At 43.4% G+C, this 27,803-nt stretch overlaps 1 protein-coding gene across 3 annotated transcripts in view; it reads left to right on the top strand.

Moving 5' to 3' along the window:
- EML1 (EMAP like 1) overlaps positions 1-27,803 on the top strand; it is a 198,408-nt gene that overhangs the window by 129,232 nt on the left and 41,373 nt on the right. For all 3 annotated transcript variants that reach the window (XM_082649109.1, XM_082649108.1, XM_082649107.1), the window contains 4 exons: positions 842-977; positions 12,833-12,967; positions 25,651-25,679; positions 26,596-26,652. In XM_082649109.1, coding sequence (XP_082505235.1) covers positions 842-977; positions 12,833-12,967; positions 25,651-25,679; positions 26,596-26,652 — 357 coding nt within the window. The remainder of the gene's footprint in view (positions 1-841; positions 978-12,832; positions 12,968-25,650; positions 25,680-26,595; positions 26,653-27,803) is intronic.

The raw sequence follows: 27,803 nt of genomic DNA, 5'->3' as shown, positions 1-27,803 counted from the left end.
GAATTTATGAGCCTGAACTTTGTAAGCACCACCAAGCTGTCTTCCAAAGCGGCCGTACCATTTTGCGTTCCCACCAGGAATGAAGGAGAGTTCCTCTTGCTCTGCGTCCTGGCCAGCCGTTGGTATGTTGTCTGTGTTTTGGATTTTAGCCATCCTCATAGGTGTAATAGAGATATCTCATTATTGTTTTAATTTGCATTTCCCTAATGATAAAAGATGTTGAGCATCTTTTCATATGCTTATTTGCCATCTGTATATATTCTTTGGTGAGGTTTCTGTTCAGATCTTTTGCACGTTTTTTAAATTGGGCTATTCATTTTCTTATTGTTGAATTTTAAGAGTTCTTTTTATATTCTGTATACAAGTCCTTTATCAGATATGTGATTTGCAAATATTTCCCCCAGTCTATAAATTGTCTTTTCATCCTCCTAATGATGTCTTTTACAGAGCAAAAGTTTTGTTGTTGTTTTAATTTTAATGAGGTCCAAGATATCAATTTTTCCTTTCATGGATGTGCTTTTGGTATTGTATCTAAAAACCCATCACCAAACGCAGGGTCACACAGATTTTTCTCCTATATTTTCATCTAGAAGTTTTAGTTTTGCATTTCACACATAGGCCCGTGGTCCCTTCTGAGTTAATTTTTGTGTAAGGCCTGAGGTTGGTGTCTGGGTTCATTGTTTCAGCACCATTGTTGAAAAGCTCCGTTGTCTTTGCACCTTTGTCGATTCTGCTAGCATTTGAAATGGACGTCCTTTTTCTTTCTACATTATTTGAAGTCCTGTAAGGAGTTCCCTTGAAAAGGCGAAAGTTCTGATTGCCTTTTCTGCTTGTCTTACAGCAAGACCACTGGTGCAGACCTTGCCTTTAAGAACCACCGTCAACAACGGCACTGTGGTACCAAAGAAAGCCAGTGGCTCCCTGCCAGCCCCTTCGGGGGCCAGGAAAGAAACCGCTGTACCTGCCACAGCCAAAAGGTAGGCAAGAAGCACCTTACATGAACTCTGAAAGCAGTTCTGGCTCAGATGCTAAAATAAGTATTACTCTTTTATATGACACTTTAATAAAATTTCTCCTTTGAGTTAAAGCTTATAAAAGCACAATATTTGGTGTGTTGCCAGAACAGGAACCATGTCGATTTATTAGTCTGCGTTTTTTTTGTTGTAATCATATAGTCTTTGAAATCTCATTCACTAAAGCCGCAGTGCAGCATTTTGTGTTTTTACTTAAACTTCTCTTTTGAAAAAACAAGTGGGAGTATGTAACCTATATAAAAAATGAATATGCTTGGAATATAGCAAAATTCAGATTGCTGTACTGAGCTTAAATTTTTATCAGTAAAATTTGGATAAGCTCGTACTTTTAAATGATGCCTAACAGTGGAGCTTCAGATGTTTATGTTTGTCAGATAGAGCATAGATTGCTCTTAATTTTCTATAATTTCATAGTTGTCATATTAAAATTGTATATTTTATATGCCAGGCCAGTTTTCTAATTTTTTATGCCCTAAAAAAACGAACTATCTGGTAATAATATAGCATAGAAAAACCTTAAAGAAATTCTTTCTGCAATGCTACCTCATGAGCTTGTTAGAAGAACTCGTAAAGTTCATGAAAATGCTAACTTGCTTTATGTGCACTGGGAATTCTGGGTGTGAGTATGCTCTGCGGTGTGCTGGGATACCCATTGGGCTGGTGAGAGTAGGTTTGATGCTGCATCGTGACTCGGAATGAAAATGTAACAATCCCGTCTTATCTTTTAAATATATAGTGTTTATACATAAAGCTTTATCCTTTGCCAAGCAAACTTGCATTGTGTTTCATCAGATAGAGTTTCATGTACTTATTGTTTGTGAATTGTAAGAAAATTGGTTTTGCAGGGCTTTTTAGAACTTTAAAATGAAATTCTCAGCCTCATTTCATCCCTTTTTAATACTTCTTTGAATCATTCATTTATAATCAACATGAAATGACCTTCTGGATTCTAATTGGCAGCAGTAGATACGGACTGTCTTTTATTCATCTAGATGTTATAAGAGTGACACTGACTTTTTAAGTTTCAGGTTGCCATCTGTTACCATTTCTTTCTTCTTTTTTTTTAATAGTGGTAAAAACCACATCACATTAAATTTACCATCTTAACCATTTTTAAGTGTACAGTTCAGTTCAGTAGTGTCAAGTATATTCTGTACAGCAGATCTCCAGGACTTTTCCGTCTTGCAGAACTGAAACTATTTATTGGCCAAAAAGTTCGTTCGAATTTTTCCTTAAGATGGGAAGGAAAAACCAGAACGAACTTTTTGGCCAACCCAATATATCTCTTCAACAGTAAATCCTCCTCAGAGCCCTTGGTGACCACCTTTTTCCTTTCTGTGTCTATGATTTGACTACATTAGATACTTCATATGAGTGGAATCATGCAGTATTTGTCCTTTCGTGGCTGACTTATTTCACTTAACATAATATCATCAAGGTTCATTCATACTGTAGCATGTGACAATATTTCCTTTTTTTTTTTTTTAAGTGGCTTTGTATTTTATTTATTTATTTAGGCTGCGCTAGGTCTTAGTTGCAGCATGCGGGATCTTTAGCTGCAGCATGCCGACTCTTAGTTGCAGCATGCAGGATCTAGTTCCCCCACCAGGGATCGAACCCGGGCCCCCTGCACAGGGAACATGGAGTCTTACCCACTGGACCACCAGGGAAGTCCCAGGATTTTCTTCTTTTTTAAGTCTATATAACATTCCGTTGTGTGTATATACCACCTTTTCTTTTTTTTTGTTTTTTTTTTGCGGTACACGGGCCTCTCACTGCTGTGGCCTCTCCCGTTGCGGAGCACAGGCTCCGGACGCGCAGGCTCAGCGGCCATGGCTCACAGGCCCAGCCGCTCCACGGCATGTGGGATCTTCCCGGACTGGGGCACGATCCTGCGTCCCCTGCATCGGCAGGCGGACTCTCAACCACTGCGCCACCAGGGAAGCCCAGTATACCACCTTTCCTTTATCCATTCATGTCAATGGATGTTAGTGTTTCTTCTACCTCTTGGCTATTGTGAATAATGCTGCAATCAACATAGGTGTGCAGATCTCTCTTTGAGATCCTGCTTTGAATTCTTTTGGATATATACTCAGAAGTGGGATTGCTGAGTCATATGGTAATTCTATTTTTAATTTTTTGAGGAACCTCCATAACGTTTTCCATAGTGACTGCACCATTTTACATTCCCACTAACAGTGCACAAGGGTTCCCATTTCTCCTCATCCTTGCCCACATTTGTTATTTTCTGTTCTTGATAGTGGCCATTCTAATGGGTGTGAGGTGATATCTCATTATGGTTTTCACTTGCATTTCTCTTATTATTAGTGATGTTGAGCATCTTTTTCATATGCTTGTTGGCAACTTGTATATATCTTTTGGAAAATTTTCTATTCAATTCCTTTTCCCATTTTTAATTGGGTTATTCATTTTTTTGTTGTTGAATTGTAGGAGTTCCTTATATATTCTGGATATTAATCCCTTACCAGATACATGATTCACAAATATTTTCTCCTATTCCATACATTGCTTTCTCACTCTATTGACAGTTTCCTTTGCACAGAGTTTTTAAGTCTGATGCAGTCCCATTTGTTTATTTTTACATTTGGTGTCACATCCAAGAAATAATTGCTGAATCCAATGTCCCAAAGCTTTCCCCCTATGTTTTCTTCCAGGAGTTTCATAGTTCTAGGTCTTTAACACATTTCAAGTTAATTTTTGTATGTAGCATAAGGTAAGGGTCCAACTTCATTCTTTTGCATGTGGATGTCCAGTTTTCCCTACACCATTTGTTGATGAAACTGGCTTTCCCCCTTGTGTAGTATTGGCACCCTTGCTGAAAATCATTTGCCCATACATGCAAGGGATTATTTCTGGGCTCTCTATCCTGTTCCATTGGCCTATATTATCTGTCTTTATTCCAGTGCCACACTGTCTTGATTACTGTTACTTTGTAGTATATTTTGAAATCAGGAAATGTGAGTCCTCCAATTTTGTTCTTCTTTTTCAAGATTGTTTTGGCTATTCGGGGTCCCTTTAGATTCCATATGAATTTTAGGATTTTTTTTTTCTATTTCTACAAAAAATGCCATTGGTATTTTGATAGGGATTGCATTGAATCTGTAAATCACTTTGGGTAGTTGTAGACATTTTAACATATTAAGTCTTCCAATCCCACAAAAATAGGATGACTTTCCATTTCTTTGTATCTTCTTTGATTTCTTTCAGCAGTGTGTTGTAGTTTTCTGTCTACAAGTCTTTCACCTCTTTGGTTAAGTTTATTCCTAAGTAGTTTGTACTTTTTGATGCTATAATAAATGAGGTTATTTTCTGAATTTCCTTTTCAGATTGGTCATTGTTAGTGCATAGAAATACAACTGATTTCTGTGTTTTGGTTTTTGTATCCTGCAACTTTGGTGAAATTATTAGTTTTAACATTTTTTTGTGTGGAATCTTTAGAGTTTTCCCTAAGATCATGTCATCTGCAAACTGAGGTCGTTTTACTTCTTCCTTTCCAACATGGATGCCTTTTATTTTTTTACATGTCTTATTGCTCTGGCTAGGACTTCCAGTACTGTGTTCAATAGTGATGAGACTGAGTATCCTTGCCTTATTCCTGACCTTAGGAGAAAAGCTTTCACCGTTGAGTGTTTCACCATTGAGTATGTGTTCACTGTGGGCATTTCATATATGGTTTTTACTATGTTGAGGTAGTTTTCTTCTATTCCTAGTTTGAGTGTTTTTATCATGAGGGGTGTTGAGTTTTGTCAAGTGCTTTTTCTGCATCAATTTAGATGATCATGTGGTTTTTGTCTTTCATTCTCTTAATGTGATGTACAATATTATATCAATTTTCTTATGTTGAACCATCCTTGCATTACAGGTGTAAATCCCACTTGGTCATGGTGTATAATCCTTTTAATGTGCTGTTAAATTCAGTTTGGTAGTATTTTGTTGATTTCTGCATCATTATTTATCAGAGTTATTGGCGTGTATTTTTTCTTGTTGCGTCTTTTTTTTTTTTTTTTTTTTTTGGTATCTGAATAATGCTGGCCTCCTAGAATGAGATTGGATGTGCCCCCACTGCCCCTTTAGTCTTTAGAAGAGTTTGAGGAGGATTGCTATTAGTTCTTTAAATGTTTGGTAGAACTCTGGAGTCATGCCATCTGGTCCTGGGCTTTGCTTTGTTGGGAGGGTTTTGATTACTGCTTCAATCTCCTTACTAGTTATAGGTCTATTCAGAGTTTTCAATACTTCATGATTCAGTCTTGATAGGTTGTATGTTTCTAAGAATTTATTCATTTCTTCTAGTTTATTCAGTTTGTTGGCATGCATTTATTCATTGTAGTCTCTTATAATCCTTTTTATTTCTGTGACATCAGTTGTAATAGTCTCTCTTTAGTTTCTAATTTTAGTTATTTGAGTCTTCTCTCTTTTTCTCAGTTTAATGGAGGATTTGGCAATTTTATTGATCTTTTCAAAAATCAACTCTTGATTTCACTGGTTTTTTTCTATTGTTTTTCTTTTCTCCATTTTGTTTATCTCTATTGTAATCTTTGTTATTACCTTCCCTCTGCTAACTTTTAGCTTTATTTGTTCTTGTTTTTTTCGGTTTCCTTGAGGTATAAAGTTAAGTTGTTGATTTCAGATCTTTCTTCTTTTTAATGTAAGTGTTTCCACAGCTGTAAACTTCCCTCTTGGCGCTGCTTTTTCTGCATCCCACAAGTTTCAGAATGTTTTGTTTTTGTTTTCATTTGTCTCTAGATACTTTCAGAATTCTCTTGCGATTCCTTCTTTAACTCATTGGCTGTTTAAAAGCGAGTTGTTGAATTTCAAGACTGACTTTTTGAAGTAGCAAGTAGTTAATGAAAACATGAGATTCTTTTTCTTTATTCTTAAAGAAAATACACTTTTTAAATTTATATCTCTTTATATATTTGGCATTTAAGTAAAAGGAAAATTTTTTTTCAGAGCAAAAAATCATAAAAGTAAAATTTGAAATTTAGATACAATTTCTAGCTTTCAGTTCCTTTCATGAGAGCATATGTCAAGCATTCTTGCACTTTGATTCTGTGGAAGGCTCTGTGTTTGATCCAAAGTAACTTTGATGTAGTACAATAATATCCTTCACTTAATAGACTGTTTATGGTTTTCTTAGACCTTGCAGGATTAATTGGCACAACTGTTAAGAATCCCTGGCAAATTGTGTTTTGAGTTCTAGTATTTGAAACATCGATTCAGGGTAGGATAAGGCTGGGGGATGGGATTTATGCAGATGACTACAGGAGTGAGGCTCTGCTGAAGAATCTAATTGATACTTTCCCACAGGATGTGAAAAAGACAAAGAGCCCTCATGGTGCTTCGGGCCCTCTTTAAATCAGTGATGATGATAGAAATTACCTTTTAATAATAAAAGTGTACTAAGCATCAGGCTTTTAATACCATTATCACTGATCCCCAGAACAACCTTCCAAGGTAGATATTATTATCCCTGTTTTGCCAGTGGGTAAACTGACGCTCAAAGAAGTGAAGTAACTTGCCCGGGATCAAGTGAGTAGAGAACCTGGGCTCCAACGCAGGTCTGTCTGGATCCAGAGCTCACACTCCTTTCACTGTGACAGGCTGCTTCTTGCAAAGATTTCCAGGTCAGCGCTTACATCTACTCATACAAAAATGCTTGATATAATTGCTCTTTGGAAACCATCCGTTTTGTGTTCCCCATCCTGTCTGGGTGATGCTCTTTAGAAACTGATGTTCTGAGATGCCCCTGAGGGTGCTGACAGGAGTAGCAGGCAGGGGCGAGGGTGACTGAGCAGAGATTGGCAGCAAGTTGCAACTCTGAGAGACAGAATCGCCCATTCATATGGGGCTGCAGGGCCTGAACTCCCATTACAGGACCAGGCCCCTTGCTGTGAGCAGAAGCCTGGGTCCTCTGCCCCCCGTTTCAGCCATGTATGAAGGAGCTCACGGACAGTGCTTGCCCTCAGCAATATTATCTTAGAAGGAAAGGATGGTGGCGGGGGAAGATAGTCGGTAGCCATCATATTTTATATATATGTGTATGTGCGTGTGTGTGTGTGTGTGTGTGTGTGTGTGTGTATTAGCATTTAAACAATAACCTTCCTTCTAGAAATGTTCTTAGACCTTTGTAGACTTTTCTTTTTAATTTACAAAATAATCAGTTTTATTCATTTGATAAGCTTATGTCCGGCAGCCAACTAGAAATACATGGTTTTCTAGATTGTCTGAGACTCTTGGTGTTTCGGCGTAAAGCATAGTGATTCATTTATTTTGTTCCTCTGCCTTTTGTGGGCTTCCGTGGATGTGAATTCCCATCTGTCTGGAAGTTGGAAACCCAAACAGTGGCACATAATAATTACTCTGTGACGAAGTTCCTATAGATCTCTCCTTAGAGAATTTTGAAATCCGCCTGTTAGGATTAAAACAACCTCCAGAGCCATTTCAAATACATTTATAATCATGTAGGAATTTTTCTGTAATCAGAGTTCCAAATTAACCAAGCTGGGGCATCTCTGGTGTGTGGATGGGTATATGTTTGTTTTCTTTTCTCTGGGGTTTTTTCAGCCTAGTACTAAAGAACAAAATCCCCTTTGGAAATTGTCCAGCACCCAGGGGTTGTGCTTTGTGTTGCCAATTAAGACTTCGATTGGGGGCGTGATTTGGAATCCTTGGGAAAAGCTTTGTTTCCATTAGTGAAAGGAGAAAAGGCAGAAAATCCGGGGAAGACATTGTAGGGTCATACCTTCCTCAGTGGGGATGCTGGAGCTGACAATAGAATAACATTTCCACTGGCTCAAAACAATCACTCATTCTTTCCACTCCTAAGTAGAGCTTTACAATAGAGCAAAGCTGTGAGAAGAGAGATCAAAAGAACAAAACTGGTACAAAAAGAGAGCATTATTTTTAAAATGCTCTGCTCCAGTTGGAAGGTAGGATGGTACATATCTATGGCTTTCAAACAAACAGCTGATAGTCCTTTAGAAAAATAGTTGCACTCATTAGAAATAACAGCATTTGTAAAAGTACCAAAGTCAGTGCCAGGTACTTACATGATTTAAATCTGCTTTGGTTTTTTTTTTTTTTCTAATATACTCTTTATCATTGAGATCCATTGAAATGTATGTGTTAAATTCAGGTTTTGAGTGTGATCTCTGTAACAAGCTAGAAATGGGAGTTGATGCTGTTGAACAGAGGAAGGTGAATTGGTACTTATTCTCTTATCAGAAGTGTTGCAATTCCCCCCTCTGGGCTCAGGTAGTTGGCTTCAGATGATAGAAAAAAAACTTATTTTGGTCTGTCAAATTCTCTAAGGCCACCAGCCTTCTTAGGAAATGCCTTGGTTTTTGCTACAAAGATGTCTTTAGACAAAGATAAGAGTATTTCCTAATTACTGAAGTTGCGTGACCTCAATCTGTCACAATTACCTCACCCCTTGCAGGACAAAAACCAGGTTAGTCCTGGTCCCATGTTGATTTGCCAGTGCTCAGCGTAGAGCCCAGTATAAATTGATTCCAAATGAGTATTTGTTGAGTAGATAATCGTTTTAATCTAGCGTTAATCCCTCCGGCTGTCATGGCAAATGACCTCATCAGAAAATCTCGGGTCACGAGTACAAGCTTCCCCTCAGATTAGTATTTTCTTTCTTTCTTTCCTTTTTATTTACTTATTCATTTATTTATTTATAAATAGGACCCGGCTGTGCCGGGTCTTCATTGCAGCATGCGGGATCTTTTAGTTGCGGCATGCGGGATCTAGTTTCCTGACCAGAGATTGAACCCGGGCCCCCTGCGTTGGGAGCGCAGAGGCTTCCACCGGACCACCAGGGAAGTCCCAGTATTTTTTTCAGTTGTAAAAGTTTGAGATCTTTTCTGCAAAATTTTGGAAAACCAATTCTTGGTTTTAAATCACATAATGAAAGAAAGATGCTGTGGTAACTTATTACATTTAGCGTTACTATCTAACCATAAGAAGAAAGATGGCCATTTGCCCTCTGTTCTCCCTTTGCAGAGATTTTATTTTGTCTAAAATTTAGTTTAAATTGGCAAAAACCATTGAATGCAACTGTAGTGTAAGGCAAAGAACCATTGTATTTTCAGAACTTTGGGTTTGAGAGTGGAGGTTGAGAGCAGAAGGGAAGAGAAATGATGGTATCTGCATTTCTACCCCAAAAATGCTTGCCTTAAGCAGTAAAAAATTGTGCTGTGTTATTATACAGTCTTTCACAAGCTAGGACTTCTACCACTTTCAAAATAAAGCACATGATTTCTCACTTGCTGTCCAGAGGGAGCATAACTTCTTTGATATTCCCTGCTGGTTGTTGAAGGAGGCTTCTCTCAGTGAGTATACAGTATTACTTCTTCTGGCCGCCCTTGTTCCTGCAGATGTCTTGTCTTCAAGCTCTATTTTCTGTCCTTCACTCTGAGTCCTAGTAAATCCTCTTTAATTCATGAGAGCTCTTGGCTCTCAAAAGGAAATTTCTTGTTTTTTCTACGTATACAACAATAGTAGATTTTTTTAAAAGCTGAACATTTTAATGCAAATGCGTGAATGACAAATATCTTGAAGGAGCCGGATGGATTATATCCAAGTCTGTATATGCAAACCAAAATGTTTTCCCATTTTAATGTGCGGTGTATTCTGTAATTTATTGAAGTTTACCAAAATATTTTTCCTCGCTTTTATTATTGCAGTCGTGTTTATTCTGCTTTGTTTCCGTGCCTCTCACACGTAGATTAAACAGGTCTGTGAGTCTTCTCAGTGCATGCAGACTGAACAGTTCCACACCCAGGTGAGGAGTACTTAGACTTACTTTGTAACCCTCACTAATGCTTTGGTAGTTCTACCACCCTTTTGGTGCAGTAGCTTAGAGGGCCTTCTCCGATGCCTGCCATTGATCAAGGCTTAAATCATATAACTGTATTAATTATTGACCTTTATTGGACTTTTAGACGTCCAACATCTCTGTTCAACAGGTCCTCAAAACTAACGTACCTCGGTGTTTCATAAATTGCAGGCGGTCTTTATTTTATTTATTTATTTTTTGGCCATGCCGCACAGCTTGTGGGATCTTAGTTCCCTGAGCAGGGATCAAACGCGGGCCCTCTGCAGTGAAAGCGAGGAGTCCTAACCACTGGCCCACCAGGGAATTCCCTAGGTGGCCTTAACTAGGAGGCCCAGTAGAGAGCAAGGGGTCAAGTAACCTCAGACGTGTTGCTTTGTATCCCTGAAGCTGTCGCCTCATCTGGAGAATAAGGACAATGATACTTTTGCAGGGGATGTGAGGTTTAAATTAAATGATTCATATAAAACGTGAAGCTCTTAATACATGCGAACCGTTGCTGCCCATGGTTCCATCACTGATCTCCCCTCTTAACTCTTCCAGCCACCAGGTTGAGTGTTGATTATTAGAAAATCGATTAACGTTTGCTATCATTGATTAATAGTCATGGCTTTTCAGCTCTTTAAGGGTGTTTTATACAAGCCTTTAAAATGCCATGAACTTACCCTGAACTCCCACAAGGACACTATGGAGGTGCCGCTCAGGGCTGCCAGCTGCTGGGGCAGTGTGCCTGAGAGCCTCGGCGGGCCAGATGCTTAGCAGAGAGAGCTCCCGCAACGTGAAATTAGCTTGGTGTTTTTCGTCACTGGAAGATCTTGAACTTTAAACATAAAGGTTTCTGTAATTTTTAGACTTCAATCCTAAATTTCAGAGATGTAACGCTCTCCTAAGATCTGTAATTTCCTTGTCCTCAAATTGAGAGTTCTAAAAATTCACATTTTGACCTTAAGGCACACCCGTGCAGATCCCAGCTGTGAGATCCCGGGGCTGTCAATTCAGAGTTTCCTCAGTGACCAAAAAGACTACGCAGAAAGTGTCTTCAGATCATCATGATTATGGTCATTTTATTTATGTTCATTCACTCAGGGAGCGAGATGGCTTTTCAAAAGCCGATACACCGTGCAGTTTTTGAAAACGTGCTAAGAGATTATTTACTGACCGATCGGAAGTTACAGAGGAAAAAGGACTTAAAGTTGGCCCAAAGGAAGGCAGAGATGAGGAGGAAAAAGAGAATGAAGGGATGACAGCAGAGCATCCCGTGTGCAAGGCTCTTGCACATTCTGTGTTATTTAATTGTGAGAAAGGAGGGCTTTGGAATCCAGCCCAGGGGCAGTAGTCTCACTGTCTCAAGCTTCTCAGCTCCTGCCTGTGTCCTCCGGATTGAAATTCAGGTCCGTCTCCACCCTCCCCTGACTGGAGCCCCTGAGGCTTCATCGTCATCATCGAGGTCCCCCTCCCGCATCCACGACCCCAGCACCTTAACTGTCCTCTGGGGGTTCTTCCTCCCCAGTCCCTCGGGGTTTATCTGCTACCTGAGATTCCTGTGGCAGTTCCTCAACCAGCGTCTTATAGAGTCACTCTTTGCCGGGCAGGTTCTCTCCGTTCTCGTCTTCTCTCCTTCCCGGCGTGGAGATTTCCTCCGCGTCCGTGGTTCAGTGACCCCCCAGTTGAAGTGCCAATCCCGAGCCACCTCCTGGGTTGCAGACCTGGCGTTATCGCCCACCTGCACCTTGACTCTGTGCATGCAGACCAGACCTCCCCCCGCAGCCCCACCCGGGAGCCGCACCACCATCCACTCTCGTCCTTCTTTCTTCCTCACGGAGCAGGTGCTAAATTATAGCATCACATGCCTCTGCCTGCGACAGGGTCAGGGTGACACTACCATTGATCGTTTCATTTATTTCACCCTTTCATTTAATTAATATTTATCAAGCTTCTATACTAGGCTCTGCAAAGAATATAAGAATGATAAATGAGATGGGATCTCAGGAAACATATGGCTTAATGATGAAGATAAAAAAAAACAAACAAAGAAACTTTACAGGGCTGCCTGTAATACACTTCCGGGCTCCAAGAGCAAACCATCAACCCACAGCCCCTGCCCTGGCTAACTGACCCCTCACGCCTGTGAATTACCTGTGCGTGTGGTATCCCTTTTCCTAGGACAGGATCTTCCCTACTGTGTCATTATAACACGTCCAAGCCGTTCATTTTCTGTCTCCCAGAAATTCACAGTCTTCAGGAAGTCTTCCCCAGACATCCCTCACCAGGCTTCCAGCCACTCTAGTCCCTCTGTTTATTCAGAAGGAAGTAAGCACTTGCATGGGCACCACCTCTAAACAGAGGCATCCTATAGAGAGTGGAATGTCTTTGTCCCACGTACGCCTTTAGACCAGAGTTCTTCCTTATCAGCACTGTTGACGTTTGGGGGTGGATCACGCTTTGTCGCAGGGCTGTCCTGGGCATTATAGGGTGTTTAGCAGCACCCCTGGCCTCTATGCATTAGGTATAGCGGCCCTCCCCCTGCCCCCGTTGTGACAAGCAGAAGTGTCTCCAGACATTGTCAGATGTCCCTGGGGGGCAGAGTCACCCCTGGTTGAGCCCCACTGGTCTAGACTGAAAACTGCACAAGGGCGGGGTCACCTCCCACTAGGCCCCTGGAGAGTTCTCACGGTATTGTTGGGAATCTTACCTTTCAAATTCCTCTATGACCTTGAACTACACTGATTGTCGCAGTTACAAAGGCAATGAGGAGAGGCATTGATCTCAAGTGACATTCTGAAAAGTTTTTTCATCTCTATAGTTAGGAATTTCAAACCACTCTATCTTTTAAATATCCACATGGAAATAGAATGTTCTATGTATATATCTTCACACTCAGCAATAAAATAAAATCACTCCGTGAAGGATTTCATTGTCATTTACTTTGTACTTTTAGTACCATCAAGAGGACCAGCTCTTCCGAACGGGTATCTCCTGGTGGTCGAAGGGAAAGCTATGGGGATTCCAAAGGAAACCGGAATCGCACGGGATCCACCAGCAGTTCTTCTAGTGGCAAAAAGAACAGTGAAAGGTAAGGGGCGTCTTACTTCTGGTTCCTGCGGTTCAGATATTGTGTGGCCTCTTTTCCCAGAGGTGAATCAGAAGACCCCCTAATACGCACACAAGCTGTGAGCCCTCCATGCCCCATACTCCTTCTCCTGACGTCACTGTGGGCGCTCATCAAACAGCTGCGGGTCACAGCTCACACCACTTATCATCCAAGTAGAAAATTACAACTTGAACTCTCAGGGCTCCTATTCAGACAGAAGTCGTTTCTGAGAATTTGCTTAGTACCAACTCCATGGAATTTGAGAACCTGTTCTGAATTTCCATACGGAGCACTTTATATTTCTAATACTCTCTGCTGCCATTTTAAAATTAATTTTAGTGGCTTGTTTGTGAACAGTATTTTCTGCGACAGACTGGGTGAAAAGTTGTAATTTTATGATTTGTCAGAAACTATTTTTAATATTGAGCTAACACCAGAACTAGGAACTATTTTCTTTCTGGTTTCATGAAACATGCTTTGAGTTTTTTCTTTGAGGTTGGTTTATAATGGATTATGATAGCTCCCTGTTAATAGTAACATTTTATTAGTGAAAGCTAATTTGGGGCATTTTAAGAGCTTGTTTTTTTTTGTTTTTTGTTTTTGCGGTACGCGGGCCTCTCACTGTTGTGGCCTCTCCCGTTGCGGAGCACAGGCTCTGGACGCACAGGCTCAGCGGCCATGGCTCACAGGCCCAGCCGCTCCGCGACATGTGGGATCTTCCCGGACTGGGGCACAAACCCGTGTCCCCTGCATCGGCAGGCAGACTCTCAACCACTGCGCCACCAGGGAAGCCCTGAGAGCTTGTTTTATGTTTAAGAATGTATTGTGTATTTGAGATCAGTTTCTCTGTCTCTGTATATATCCACTCAATGTACTTTATTCTCTCTTTTTAAACATTGTGCTTTAATTCTATTCTCTCTATTGAGCAAGGCTTAGGAAGGAATTTCAGCTTCACAGGCTAACCATGTTTTGTTTTGTTTTTTTCCAAATGTTCGTGTAAGGAGAAGGCTTAGTCATAAAGCAGTGGACTCCAACCCACAGGCTGAAAAATTTCCAAGCTTGTAAGTCCATTCTGATTCAGTCCTGTAAAGGAAGCTTAAACCCTTTTTCAGTTTTATTCCTAAAAGATATGTTTCGTAGAAAGAGATACAGGGGCCTCTCCTATCTCTAGCAGGTCAAGTCCACAGTCCATTAACAATCTCAAAACCACTAACCTGGGGTTGTCTTCTAATTTAGACTATTAATAGGACTTCTTATCAGAAGATTATGCTAATTGGGTGATAATACCTTGGAAATAAGGCCAAGTAGTTACAATGGTAGCAGAGCGTGAGTGAGAGATGCAGGGTGGCCTTTAGGCTTCTCTGAATTCAGCGTAAGCTTGGAAGTTGACCTGAGATGTCTAGATCTTGGCAGTTCTTAAAAACCTGGCTTCTTCTCTGCACATCTGATTTGTATTAAGAATTTCCAAAAAGAATCTGTATTGTGCAAACTCCAGATCTGTTGTATCTTTTAAATCCTATGGCTTTGCTAAGTGTGCTGGGTAAATATTTCCATGAAAGATATTTACAAAGGGTTTTTTTGTTTTTTAATGCTACCGTAGGAAATTTTGATTTGGAAATGAGGGACTGGGAAAATTTACTAATCATTTTATAAAAATAATTCAGGCAACTAAACACGTCCATTTAAGCATAAATTCTTCGTCTCATTAGAGCCCAGGAATAGTAGTTGAGGCCCACGTAGCACTGAACTGGTTGAGTTGCACCTAAGGAGCTTCAGAGAGAAAGTTCCTGCCTTCTCGTAGGTCATTGCTGGTACCGACAGACACCTTTAGGGGCCCATGGGAATGATGGCAGCAGGAACTCCGACAGAAGGAAGAAGTAGCTGAGAAGCAATAGAGGTGAAGGTCAAGCTGGTTCTTCTGTTGCTGCCTGCCCATTTCCCTTCATCTTTCCTTTCCATCCCCATATGAAGAGCCCTACTCTTGGGCTACCTTGACCTTGTACCGAATCAGAGCTGGAGTCTAATGGACCAATGCCCAGTCCCCATGGCTTAAAGCAGGCAAAGAAAGGGATAGAGAGGTGGCCTCGATGCAATTCCCCTTTTAAACATGATCCTCAGTGGTCTAAGACAGCGTGACCTCTTCTGCATCACACACAAGTATTTGTCCATGGTGCCAGGATGCTGTCTTACGTTGTTCATGGTTCCAGAAAGCTGTCTTGCATTTTAACACATTGTCCATGTTTGGTTACTATAAACAGCAAGATGTAATGGAAAGGACACATGCTCTGGAGTAAAAGGGAGATCTGGGTTTGTAAGTGAATTTGGCCAGTTAACTTCTCTGAGCCTCAGTTTTTCCCCTCTGTGAAAAAGGGATTTTATACCTAATTCCCTTCAATCTTGTCAGAGAGCTAACTGGGTAGGAAAACACCCATCGTAGCACTTGGCACTCAGTAATGGCAGCTGTTATAAATTGAAGCCTGTGCAGAGTAGAAGAAAATAATTCATGAGGCTTTCCAAAATTCTGAACTTCATTTCCTCATTGGTAAGATGAAGGTGGTGGATGACATCTGAAATTATTAGTCTATTTTTGGTCTAACACATATTAACTTACATTCACAGGACACAGTCCTATGAGTGCAAGCTGGATTTTGGCAAAATATAAAATTGGTTGGGGAGAAATAAAGTATTATACAGTCATCCCAGGTTGTCCGAGGGGGATTGGTTCCAGGATCCCACCCCCATACCAAGGACAGACGCTCAAGTCCTTTAGCCCGTGGGCTCTGCAGCCACAGATTCAACCAGCCGTGGATCTCTACGATTGTGGGTGTTTAATTCCGCAGGTGCAGAACCTGCGGATGCAGAGGACCGACCATGTATTCTCATGGTTGTTACTGTCACATCAGAATGAGCTGGTGTGCAGGCCCCGAGCTTCACAGGAAAGCTTATCAGAATGTGAGTGAGTGAGGTGTAACTCTGGGTCTGTCCTGATTTGCAGAAGCAAGTCCTTCACGCAGGGCAGTGCTTTAACTTGTGTCAATCGCAGACTGTCGGCTGTAACGCTCACAGTGACCACGCACCACACACAGCGCTGGCTCCAGTGCACCTGGCACTTCTGTGAAAATTAGGAGGCTCCTTTCAACAATTATATTCCTCAGTAATAATAATTACACTCCCTATAAACTGTACAGATCTTACTGTCCAACATAAAATAACAGTGTTTTTGATGTCCTAAGCATTCCCATTTTCCAAGATACATTAATTTATTTAATAATAATCATGTGTTCTGTGTTCATAGAAACTGTTATTCCTGAGAGTTTCACTTTTCGTGCTCTTGTATGTCCTTTTCTTTGGAAATGGTCATGAGAGTCAACAGTTTCTCTTGTGACATTGTAGACTTTTATCTTAGAATAGTTAACATTTTAAAATAGTTTGCTTGCAATGAGCCACAGAATTTTAACAGCCCTTATTAATCTTGGTACCGACAAAACTTTCATAAGAACAAAAGCAATATATGGCAATGTAATATTCACTTTATATATTATTGGTTGTAAGTGAATATTAACAGTTATACAGTGTGTCATAAGGAAGTATTTATTAAATTTAAATAGGGAATCACCAATAACATTCTGATAAACAACCTGTACTATCTAATGTCGCCAGTAGAGTAATCCAAGAGAGGTTTTTTTAAAATTTTTTTTAAAAAATGTTTTATATCAGACAGAAAAACAACTACTGTTTGTAATGCATAGTTTATGTTAGATGTTGCTAGACTGATAAAATGTTTCAGTTATCCAACTGGTTCCTCCTTTGTAATTCTGACTGGAATAGGATATATCAACTTTGTAAGCAAGACACTTTGTTTCCATCAAAAAGTTGTTGCAGTATGAGCTGATTTTGTCAGAACAAGAAACGTTTCAGCCATCTGCTGGAAACCTTGTAACACACAAATAAACTGCCCATCTCTGGAGTAAACAAATACGAAGAAAGCTTCAAAATTATGAAGACGTCTGCCACATAAAAGCGTTCCCACAGATCCCCTTCTGTGTTGTGCAACTGGCTACTTTATCCAGGCTGTGAAGTTCAGAACCCTAAGCGGAACTCTCAGCTCCATCCTTCTTTAAGCTCTAGCGTTCAGTGAGGCAGTCTTGTTCTTTTTAATTTATTTTATTTAAGTAGAGTTGATTTACAATGTTGTGTTAGTTTCTGCTGTACAGCCAAGTGGTTCAGTTATATATATAATTATAATAATATAATATGTATATTCTTTTCTATTATGGTTTATTACATGGTATTGAATATAGTTCCCTGTGCTATACAGTAGGTCCTTGTTGGTTATCCATTCTATATACAATAGTTTGTATCTGCTAATCCCAAACTCCCAATCCATCCCTACCTGCCCCCCACCCCCGCCCGCCGCCCCCGGCAACCACAAGTCTGTTCTCTATGTCTGTGAGTCTGTTTCTGTTTCATGGATAAGTTCATTTATGTCATAGTTTAGATTCCACATATAAGTGATATCATATGGTATTTGTCTTTCTCTGTCTGACTTCACTCAGTATGATGATCTCTAGGTCCATCCGTATTGCTGCAAATGGCATTACTTCATTCTTTTTTATGCTGACTAATATTCCATTACACACACACACACACACACACACATCTTCTTTATCCATTCATCTGTCGATGGACATTCAGGTTGCTTCCACATCTTGGCTATTGTAAACAGTGCTGCTATGAACATAGGGGGTGCATGTATCTTTTCGAATTATAGTTTTGTCCAGATATATGCCCAGGAGTGGAATGGCTGGATCATATGGCAACTCTATTTTTAGTTTTTTGAGGAACCTCCATGCTGTTCTCCATAGTGGCTGCACCAATTTACATTCCCACCAGCAATGCAGGCGGGTTCCCTTTTCTGCACACCAATGAGGCAGTCTTTTGATTGACACCTCAGGGTCCTCAAGGCTCAGCATTGCTTTTCTTTTCCTTTCGCATCACTGATGGCGGAATGTAAATCTTAATCTTCAGCCTGGGTTCAAGGTCCTTCATCTACTGGCTCCTCACCCTGTCTTGTACCCTGATATCCACAGCTTCCAACACTGGCTCTTACTTTCCCCCAGCAAGATTTATTTTCCTTTTTGTAGTAATCTATTTATTACACAAGTCAACATGTGTTTTAGGATATCCAAATGTGCAAAACGGAGGAAAGGAAAATCCCCTATTATCTCAGCACTCAGAGAACTCACAGCTACCGTTTTATTGTGTTTCCGTCCAGACTTTATTTCTAGGGTGTTGCATGTGTGTAGGGTATACTTTTTACATAAAGAATATTCTTCTGCATACACTTTTTAACCCTCTTTTTCGTTTGCTGTATGAGCATGTCTTTGTGTCAGGAAATATACTCTTACAACGTTATTTCAGATGTGGATCATTATTTATCTAGGCGAATGCACTTTTGTTGGACGTTTGGATACCAACAAGGCTTTTCTAGTCCTGTCAGACCAGCCCAACATCTAGAACAATGCCCAGCATACAGTGGGTACCCAATAAACATTTGTTGAACAACTCGTTTTACCCCAGTCAATATAACAAAAAGAGTGTAGACGGATGGGGCATTATAGCCATAACCAAATTTTAATCCCAGCTCTGCCACTTTTGTTATGTGACTGTGAACTAGTTACTTAACCTCTTTGGGGTTTCCCTCAGCACCAGTAAAAACCAGTACCTACCTCTCAGGGCTGTTGTGCGGATTAAACAAGATGGTGTGCGTAGCGTGGGGCTGGCCGACGTTGGTGCTCCGTAGATGGTGTGAGTACTGATGTTTGCCTTCTCCCTCCCAGAGTCGGAGCTGACGTTTGTACACCTTTGCTCACCCCACTCCCCAATCTTGAGTGCCTCTCTTTTCTTTTTTTTGCGGTACGCGGGCCTCTCACTGTTGTGGCCTCTCCCGTTGCGGAGCACAGGCTCCGGACGCGCAGGCTCCGCGGCCATGGCTCATGGGCCCAGCCGTTCTGCGGCATGTGGGATCCTCCCGGACCGGGGCACAAACCCATGTCCCCTGCATCGGCAGGCGGACTCTCAACCACTGCGCCACCAGGGAAGCCCTTGAGTGCCTCTCTTTATTGGGACATTCCAGAATTCTCCAACTCCCATTTCTGATCTCACCCCAAGCTGAAAAGGGAGGAATCAGAAATTCTGAAGATTTCTCTCACCTTACTCATACCCTTTCCCAGCACTGTTTGACTCACTGAGCACCTACCATGTGCAGGATAGAGCGTAAGGCTTGGCGGTAAGTGGGAAGGAAAAGCCCAGGAAGACTCATCCTCTCAACAAATACGAATGACACCCACAACTGAAGAGGGCCAATGTCCTTCATTTCCAAAGGTCACAACACACACCAGCGAGGGAAAGGACAGTTAGCTCAATCGGAAAGTGGGTAAAAGGTTTGAACAGAGACAGTTCGCTGAGAAAGAAATACGAGTAGCCAATTAACTAAGGAAAAGATATTCAAACTCAGTCTTCATTAAAGAAACCCAAATGAAAGTAAGAAGATAGCATATGTAGAAAAATCTTTTTTTTTTTTTTTTTTTTTTTTGCGGTACGCGGGCCTCTCACTGTTGTGGCCTCTCCTATTGCGGAGCACAGGCTCCGGACACGCGGGCTCAGAGGCCATGGCTCACGGGCCCAGCCGCTCCGCAGCACGTGGGATCTTCCCGGACCGGGGCACGAACCCGTGTGCCCTGCATCGGCAGGCGGACTCTCAACCACTGCGCCACCAGGGAAGCCCCTAGAAAAATCTTTTTATTGTAGTATTAGAAAATCAAACAGATACCAAAACCAAACAAATGCAGAGCTTGATGAATTACACTTTTTAACACTTAGTAAGTGGAGGTTTGTCCCTTGTCCTAAGTGGCATATGTATGTGTCTGGAAACTTGGCAGGAGGAGAACTCCAGCTAATCCTCCAGGATGCCCCTTTCTCTGGGAAGCCTGCCTGAGCGCCCTGGTCTGAGTTAGCTGCCTTCCAGATTGCTTTGTTCCTGCCCATTAACTTTATCTGTAACTGTAACTCCTCCCTCCCCATCCCCCAGGGGCTTCCCACACATTCCGCCCCCCCCACCCCCGCCCCCTTAAGCTTTGGGAGGGCAGAGCTGTGTCATTTTTTCTTCTTTATATTCCTAGCACTTTGCACAGTTCTGGCACACAGTAAGTGCTCAATAAACATTCGCTGAATGAATGAAAGGATGTTACCTATATACTGTACTTAGATTTTAAAACCATAGTCATTTAAGAACTATGCAAACAGCACCACCTATTGGTAGATGATTTTAACACTACATTTTGGATTCCGAAACGTTGGAAATTAGGTGATTTAAATGAATCTTTTTTTTTTTTTCAAATGAAAAGATTGTTTCACTCTTTAAGCCAAGGGGTCATTTAGTTTTTAACAAATGTTAAAATAATAAGTGCTGGTATGGTATTCTTTATTTTGTTTTAGTTTTGAGGCTATTAGGTGAAGAGCTCAAAAGTACATACATGTGTTGATAGGTTATTGTCAGTGAAATTAGGAGGAAGAGGGAAGTAATATTAATTAATAACCGTGTGTTAGATACTTTGTCACGTTATATACGATCCTGCCAGTACCCTATGCCTCACAGTGGTTTTAGTCCCATTTTTGTAGATGAAAGAATCTAAAGTTTATGGAGGTAAAATGATTTGCCCAAATAAAACACGAATCCAACTGCCTTCAAAATCTGTGCTCCTGGGACTTCCCTGGTGGTGCAATGGGTAAGGCTCCACGCTTCCAGTGCAGGGGGCCTGGGTTTGATCCCTGGTCAGGGAACTAGATCCCACATGCTGCAACTAAGAGTTCACATGCCACAACTAAGGAGCCCGCCTGCCGCAACTAAGGAGGCCTGGAGCCGCAACTAAGGAGCCCGCCTGCCGCAACTAAGGAGGCCTGGAGCCGCAACTAAGGAGCCCGCCTGCTGCAACTAAGGAGCCCACGTGCTACAATTAAGGAGCCCACGAGCCTCAACTAAGACCCAGTGCAACGAAAAAACAAAAAGCCCTGTGCTCCTTCTGCCACGTTAAACTGGAAGTATTGGTTGGAAATGTCTATGAAGCAGTAGTTTTTGTCCCCAGTAGCAACTTCTAAATATTTTAAATAGATGGTTCCTGAATGACCCTACTTGGAGTTAACAGCTGCTTACTTAAGGGCAATTTATAAAAAGAATCATTGTTTACGTAGCAGAGTATCTTGACTCCCAGCAGGGGCCACATTTCATCAAGCGCAGGCATTTTCAGAAGGAGTCATGGTACGTATGCCGAGAGGCACCATTTTAGTAGATGAATCAGTTGCAGGGAAAAAACATGTTTGACTTTGGAACGGTCTCCTCCGCGATCAGGCCTTACTAATCATTTTGTAAAGCAAGTATCTCTGCTCGGAAGCCTTGGCCACTGTCAGTCTGCCCTAATTCCCGTCTCCAGAGCTCCCTGTTACATGCGCCACCCATGTGTCGGAGACCGGCTTTCAGGACCTTGGGGTAAATTAGTAACAGATACGCATGTGCTAAGCGCGGATCCCACCGCAGAGGAGCAGTGCAGGGAATACTCGTTGCATCTGAGTCTGAACGAGTTCTTGGCTGGACTCTCCCCCTTACAAACACCCAGCCCACAGTGAGTCATCTGAATGATATCAGATGAAGGGGAAACAGCCACTTTTGACAGTCCCGGCAACCAGAGTCCACAGTGAACGTTTTCGGGGATAACATGTGACTTGGGTGATTATAGCTGCTTCGTGGTGTGAGCTCACAGCTCCGGGTGGGAGTTTTTCTTTGGGCCAACTGTCTGGTTTCCTCCTACTGCCTCTAGATCCAGCTACTGGTCTGGTGAAGGCTCCAGGCTTCCTCACGTCCTCCGTGACCCCCAGGTACTGCTTCTAGTTAGGAGAGTCTCCCGAACCTTCCAGCTTTAGGGAGCGTACAGCCAAGCTCTTTCAGCAAATCTCCTTCCTGCCAAAAACAGAGCAGTAAAAAGACCCGCACTGGATTGCACCGTGGTTCATTTTGGAGATATTGGGCCCAGCAGCCTGAGGCCGGAATAGCCAAGAGACGAGGGTTTGCTTGCCAGAAGGGAAATCCTTTCTCTCCTCTGGGCTTACTTCAGTCCTGGGCTTCAGGGTGGGGAACATCTGCGCTGACTCCAGACTCGGACAGGGATGGATGGAGCCTCATTCTGGTCCCAGAGTTTATTCACTCTCCCCCCGCCCCCAGGAACCGCACCCTGGCGGCAGAGGCAGTGCCAAGTCCCCCACTTCAGTTTTCCATTTAGCCCATTTAAGGAATGGGTGCCCAGGGACAAATTACCCCACACCTTGAGAGGCAGTCGTCTCCCGTTCCAAGTGAGTCCACAACCCGAGCGTGTTTCCAGTGTGCTGGGTCTGAAGGGCCCACGCTCAGCTCTATCGACGGTGAGTTCAAGATCGGACAGGTGATGGGCGCGTGGCTGCCATTCACTGATTTTGACCTGGGGCCACAGCATCTTTAACTTTGGATCCTCGTCATCACATGTTCTGTGGGTTTGCCCTTCTGTCAATCGTTGGGAAGATTTATTGTCATTTTATAGGTTTGTATTTATAAGACGTGCATGTGTGAGTTGGAATAGTACCTTTTCCCAGGCTTCTTGCCTTTCAGGAGGGTGGTATGTGGGCAGGAATCGTAGGTTCTAAAGTAAGTATAGTATATCTTTCTATAAAAATTGAACTTTCTAAAATAACGAAGCCTAGCGATAGTCTGTTTTCTAAATACAATACCTGTATACCCAAAAGGTAAGGCATAGTTTAGAGCAAGGTGTAAAGAACTATGAGAACTTCAGTACCTGGTACCTCTCAGTGACCTTTAGCTGTTAACACTTAGCTGCCTTTTTCTGGTCTTTTAACTGATCTTTCATCCATCTTCTTCAACATCAAAATTCCGCTGGCTTCCCTATATTTGAAGTTCAAATTCCCCTATGGATGTTCTCTTTCTAAGAGGAACATAATCTGTAATTGCTCTTTTCTGTCTCTAGGGAGGGTTCCAGATTGCTTATGTCTGTTTCATGGACTTGGCATCTTTCTGCTTTTGTGATCAAAGTCATGATGGAAAAATAACATTCCTGTCTTCTAATTCCCTGCCTGGCTTACCTAACCAGTAGGTTTGCTTTGTAGTCTTCTGTTTTAGCTTTTCCTCTTGTGTCCTTGCCCTGCCTGTGAATCTAATAAGATATAAAAGTTGCAGTTAAGACTTAACGCTTCTGCTTAGAAAATCACAAGAGTGTCACTCCCCCCAACGACGAGAACAAGCCAGGTGAGCCCGCCGTGGAGCCGAGGTCACCGAGTGATATGACGAACTCCAGCCCCGAAAGTGACAAGCCCCTCTTAGGAGGGACTGCCCTGGCCGCCGTGATCTTTGGCAGAGCTGCAGGAGAGGAGGAATGGTTGTAAGAAGAAAGGAGCTGACAGCTTGTAGAATCCCGAGAGGCCGAGTGGTGTAGAACTCTCGGGAGCCCCAGGCACAAAGGGAACCTTCACACACACGTACCCCTTTTCCACAGACCTTCGGTGAGCTTGTGACAGAGCCTGGGAGCAGGACAGGAGTTCTGAAGCCACCCTTTCTGAGCCCAGGCATGGCACCTGCCGAGGGCCCAGCCCGAGGACCGGGAGGGATGCTCCACACTGGGCCTTGTGTGGGTACCACCCCGAAGGAGGGACGAAGATGCTGAGAGGGGGCCCTGGAGGGGCTGCATGCCGTGATGGCGCAGTAAAGACTGAGGACTGACCGGGAGGACAGCGAGAAACGCCAGGCGCCAGGAAGTACCGGCTACCTCGGGGGAGGTGGGGGGCAGCAGGGCCGTCGGGACAGCCCCCAGCGCCCCCGGCCAGACGCACACCCACGGGGCCAGCTGGGATCAGAGGCAGGGAGGGCTCCAGACCTTACCAGCTTCCAGGCAGCAGCTGAAGACTGTTACAGGCCCCGGGACGCGGTCGTGAGCAAAGATCTCTGCCCTCCTGCGCTTCTGGGGAGAGACAGATTAATACAGATAAAGCCAGGCGGGGCGTGGTGAGCAGGACCGAGGAGGCCGCAGAGTGGAGCATGGAAGAAGGCCTCTCGGGGCGGCTCTGAGCACACGCCTGGCCATGCGCTCTCCAGGGGGGTGGGAAGCTGGGGTCCACACCGGGCTTGGGAGCTGCTGGCCCAGTCTCGGGACAGCAGGGACAGAGTGTCTGGAAGTCTGTGACTGAGGGGAGAGACAGGAGGATGAGATCCTAAAAATGTCGGGGTCCACAGAGGTTGTTTTGGGCCTTCAGGGCTGATGGAAGTTAGGCTTTTGTGTTAAATGGTGTGCGGGGCCTGCAGAGTACTATTTTCAGTGACCGGTGGTTTGCATGCAGAAATCTCAGCCCATAGCAGATCCACCTACTTGAAACACAGTAAACCACTCTTAAAGCATCAGTAAAGAGTTTCCCGCCATATACTCATAAAATTATCTGAAAATCAAGGCCATTAATAAATAATATCATTTATTACATCATGGGATTAGGGGTAGTTTTTACTGGTGGTGTTTCTCAATGTATTTCAAGTTTAAAATGAAGGAGAAAAGTAACATTAGGACCGTATCTGCTCCAGTATGTGTTTTTCAACATGTACGCACAAAAAATGTAGGCGCCTCTGCAGGCTTACAGTTCTCCCAGCCCTCTCTGGGACGGGTTTCGTTTATTTACTGTGTCTTTTCCACATCTTAAAGCGGGAGGTACTCTGGTGGGGTAGGGGTACCTTGGAAGACGGCATAGACATCGGAGTCTCACAGGCTTGGCTTCAAGCACTGGCTCTGTGTTTGAACGGGACGCACTTCCTGCCGTGCTTGGGAGTCCCTTCCCTTGTCTGGCACGAGGTGACAGTCTTCCCACAGGCGGCTGTCAGGTTGTCACGGGGAGGGCTGTGCCCTCCTGCACTTGGGGGGACTCCCCATGCAGGCTCGTCCTGTGGGAGGATTGCCCCTAGGGATGACCTCAGTCCCTGGTGGTGTGAACTTGAACACGGTGGGGTTCTGGTTTCCCAGGTGCAGTCATGGGGGGTCTCGGCCTGGCCAAGGCCCACAGTGGGGATCCCCACATGTCCCAGGATGTGGCCACACCCTGACATTCCTTATTCTTCCCTCTCTCCCACCCCTTCATCTTCCCCCCGCCCACCCCGTACCCATCCCTGCTGGGAGCTGGACGCTAAAAGCTCTCTCCCCAAAGCCCCTGTGGCAGGAGTTTGCTAGTTTTAAATAAGTTCTTCAGATAATCTGCCAGAAGAGCGTGGAGAAGGAAGACAAACCTTTCTACACGTTTAGGCAGGGCTGTTCCCGTCGTGATGAGCCACATGTTTTCCGTCTCCAAACCTTTATCTGCTCTCATAAAAAGCACATCTTTGGTGGTAAAGTCGGGATTGTCGTCTCTGGCACCTGGTTTTGGACACTTCTGCTTACGTTCCTCCTCTTTGCAGTTACATGGTTTTGTTTTTCTTTTTAACAGCATCCGTGTGACAAACTGCGGCAGTTAGTGGGGTGTGGGGTCTTCTGTGAATGAGACTAACCACCACCCCCAGCCTCCCTTTACAAACTGGTTTGGTTTTATCTCCACAGCAAACCCAAGGAGCCGGTCTTCAGCGCAGGTAAGGCTGATTGAATGTTGGTGCGGGCGTCCCTCAGTCACCTCAGGACTTGAGGGGCGATAAGAAGTAGTTATTCAGGGGCAGCTGGGACGGGCAGAACATGGGGGTCCATGTGGCAGGACTGGGGGCTGAGCGCTCACTGTCAGCCTGTACCTGGGGGTCTGATGGCTCACGTCATACAGAGACCACCCAGAAAATGGTCATAAAGACTAAACCCTTTACTCACCCCCTTTAAACCGATTCAAGATACATCAGTAAGGAGGAAGAGTGAGATGCCATTATACTGAAACAGAAGTTCTAGGTTAAAAGACTCCTGTTGCTTTGTTATCTCTTCCTTACTAATGGGGCTCCCCCCCCATCATGAACATTTACATTTCTCTGAAGGGGAAAGTTTCTGATGCATCCAGTTATAACTTTGTCTAAAAGCAACTTTTTTTTTCTTTTTCTGCCTTTGATTTCCTAAACTGCAAACTAATAGTTCATATATATCTTTCTATATGTCTTTTCTAACACATTTTATAATAAGGGAGCTGCTATTTTGAGAATAGTAACCTTATTTGAAAGTGTGTTTAAAAACGCAAAATCATTGACAAGTGTGCAACGGGTTAAATAAATTCATTTAATTTTCCAAGGTTTTTTTCCCCCTTAAGTGCACAATTGAAACATGAAAGTCGGACTTTCCTATTTATCCGCATGTGCTTCAGTATTCATTTCGTTTTCAAGAAGCATGAAATTACTCACTGAAAATGTAATCACCCTAAGCCTGCAGAGCTAGGTCTGGAGTGCACTTGTCAGAATCCCCGAAATGTGTCCAGGTTTTTCTAGCAGGGGGCCGGGAGCCTCTCGGCCTGAGGACTCGGGAGTGCTCCCGGGCAGGCCAGTCACTCCTGCAGTGCCCCATCGTCTCTTTACCCAGCACTTCTGTCTCTGTCTCCGAAATCACAAGGGAAACGCCGGGTGACACACTGCAAAGGTAGGCGGCATTTCTGAAACCTCATAGCTCTCTGAGCAAAGCTGTGACCCAGGCTGCAGAAACTCTTTTCATACAGGCCAACAGATAGTCTCCTTGTATGAAAATGTTTTTGTGATGCAAACCACTTTGATTCGTTGGAAGTTAAAAGCATTCCTGAGCATTTACTGGGGTGGGTTTTAATGAGTAGCTATAAATTGGATCTTGATGGATTATTGGCTGATTATAGGAACTCTTTTTAAAATCTGTATGAACCTTAAGAGAGCTATAGGGCAACCCCTGGATGCCCCACTGTTTGAAACCTGCACTGCTGCTGGCCGCTCCCTCTAGCACCTTTGGGTTTGGTGGGTGTGTGCTGTTATCCTAATATGCCTGAAAAAAAAAACCCCAAAAAACAAAAAAAAACCATTGCTTTCCCTTGCTGCGTTTTTCATTTTAGTTGTAGAATGTCTGACTTACCAGTACAAAACAGTGCCAAGGCTAACTCCAGCGCTTTTTTGCCCAGTCCAGTGATGTAGAACTGCCCAGTGAGCAAACCTCCATCATAAGGACTTTACCAGCACATAACAACCATATACTCAAGTAGATGTGTCACTTACGTTGATCACATGCAGCCCTACTAGGCTTCTTGTGTGTGCTGTGGGATGGCATTATAGTCCCTTTATTCTGAATCTGCATTCCGTGATGCCCCTTACAAAGAGAATTAACAGAATCGCTTGTCACTTAAGCTGTCACACCCACCCCTCTTGTCCCCCTTCTGTCGGTCTGCTGGGTGCTTTTAGGGTCTGCAGCTGAGGTAGGCACACTGTCTGATGAGCTGAGACTTGGGTGAGGGATTAAGGAAGGGAAGAGGTCAGCTGAGGCGAGCATGGGTAGAGGCACAGAGTGGTGTGCAGGTGGCAGAGAGAGAGAAGGTTCCACGGGGTGGGGGGTAGCTGTGGCCAGTGAGGTCACGTACGGGAATAGCGGGGCAGGGCAGTTAGAGCTTTGGGTCCAGCAGGTAAGAGAGTGGGAGAAGGATTCTGAATCCATTGTGGGCCTTGACAGGTTTGGCAGCAGCATCTAGGATGACCGGGGCGGGGGGCGGGGGGCGGGGTGATGAGAAGGCCTGCAGTGCCGTGGGCCTCAGATGGGCTAGTCCCAGCGGAGCTGGG

Source organism: Grampus griseus (genome assembly GCF_964374135.1).
Source record: "Grampus griseus genome assembly, chromosome: 2".
Classification (NCBI taxonomy): Eukaryota; Metazoa; Chordata; class Mammalia; order Artiodactyla; family Delphinidae; genus Grampus; species Grampus griseus.
Note: the sequence above shows the minus strand (reverse complement) of the source record. Positions and strands in the feature narration are given on the sequence as shown.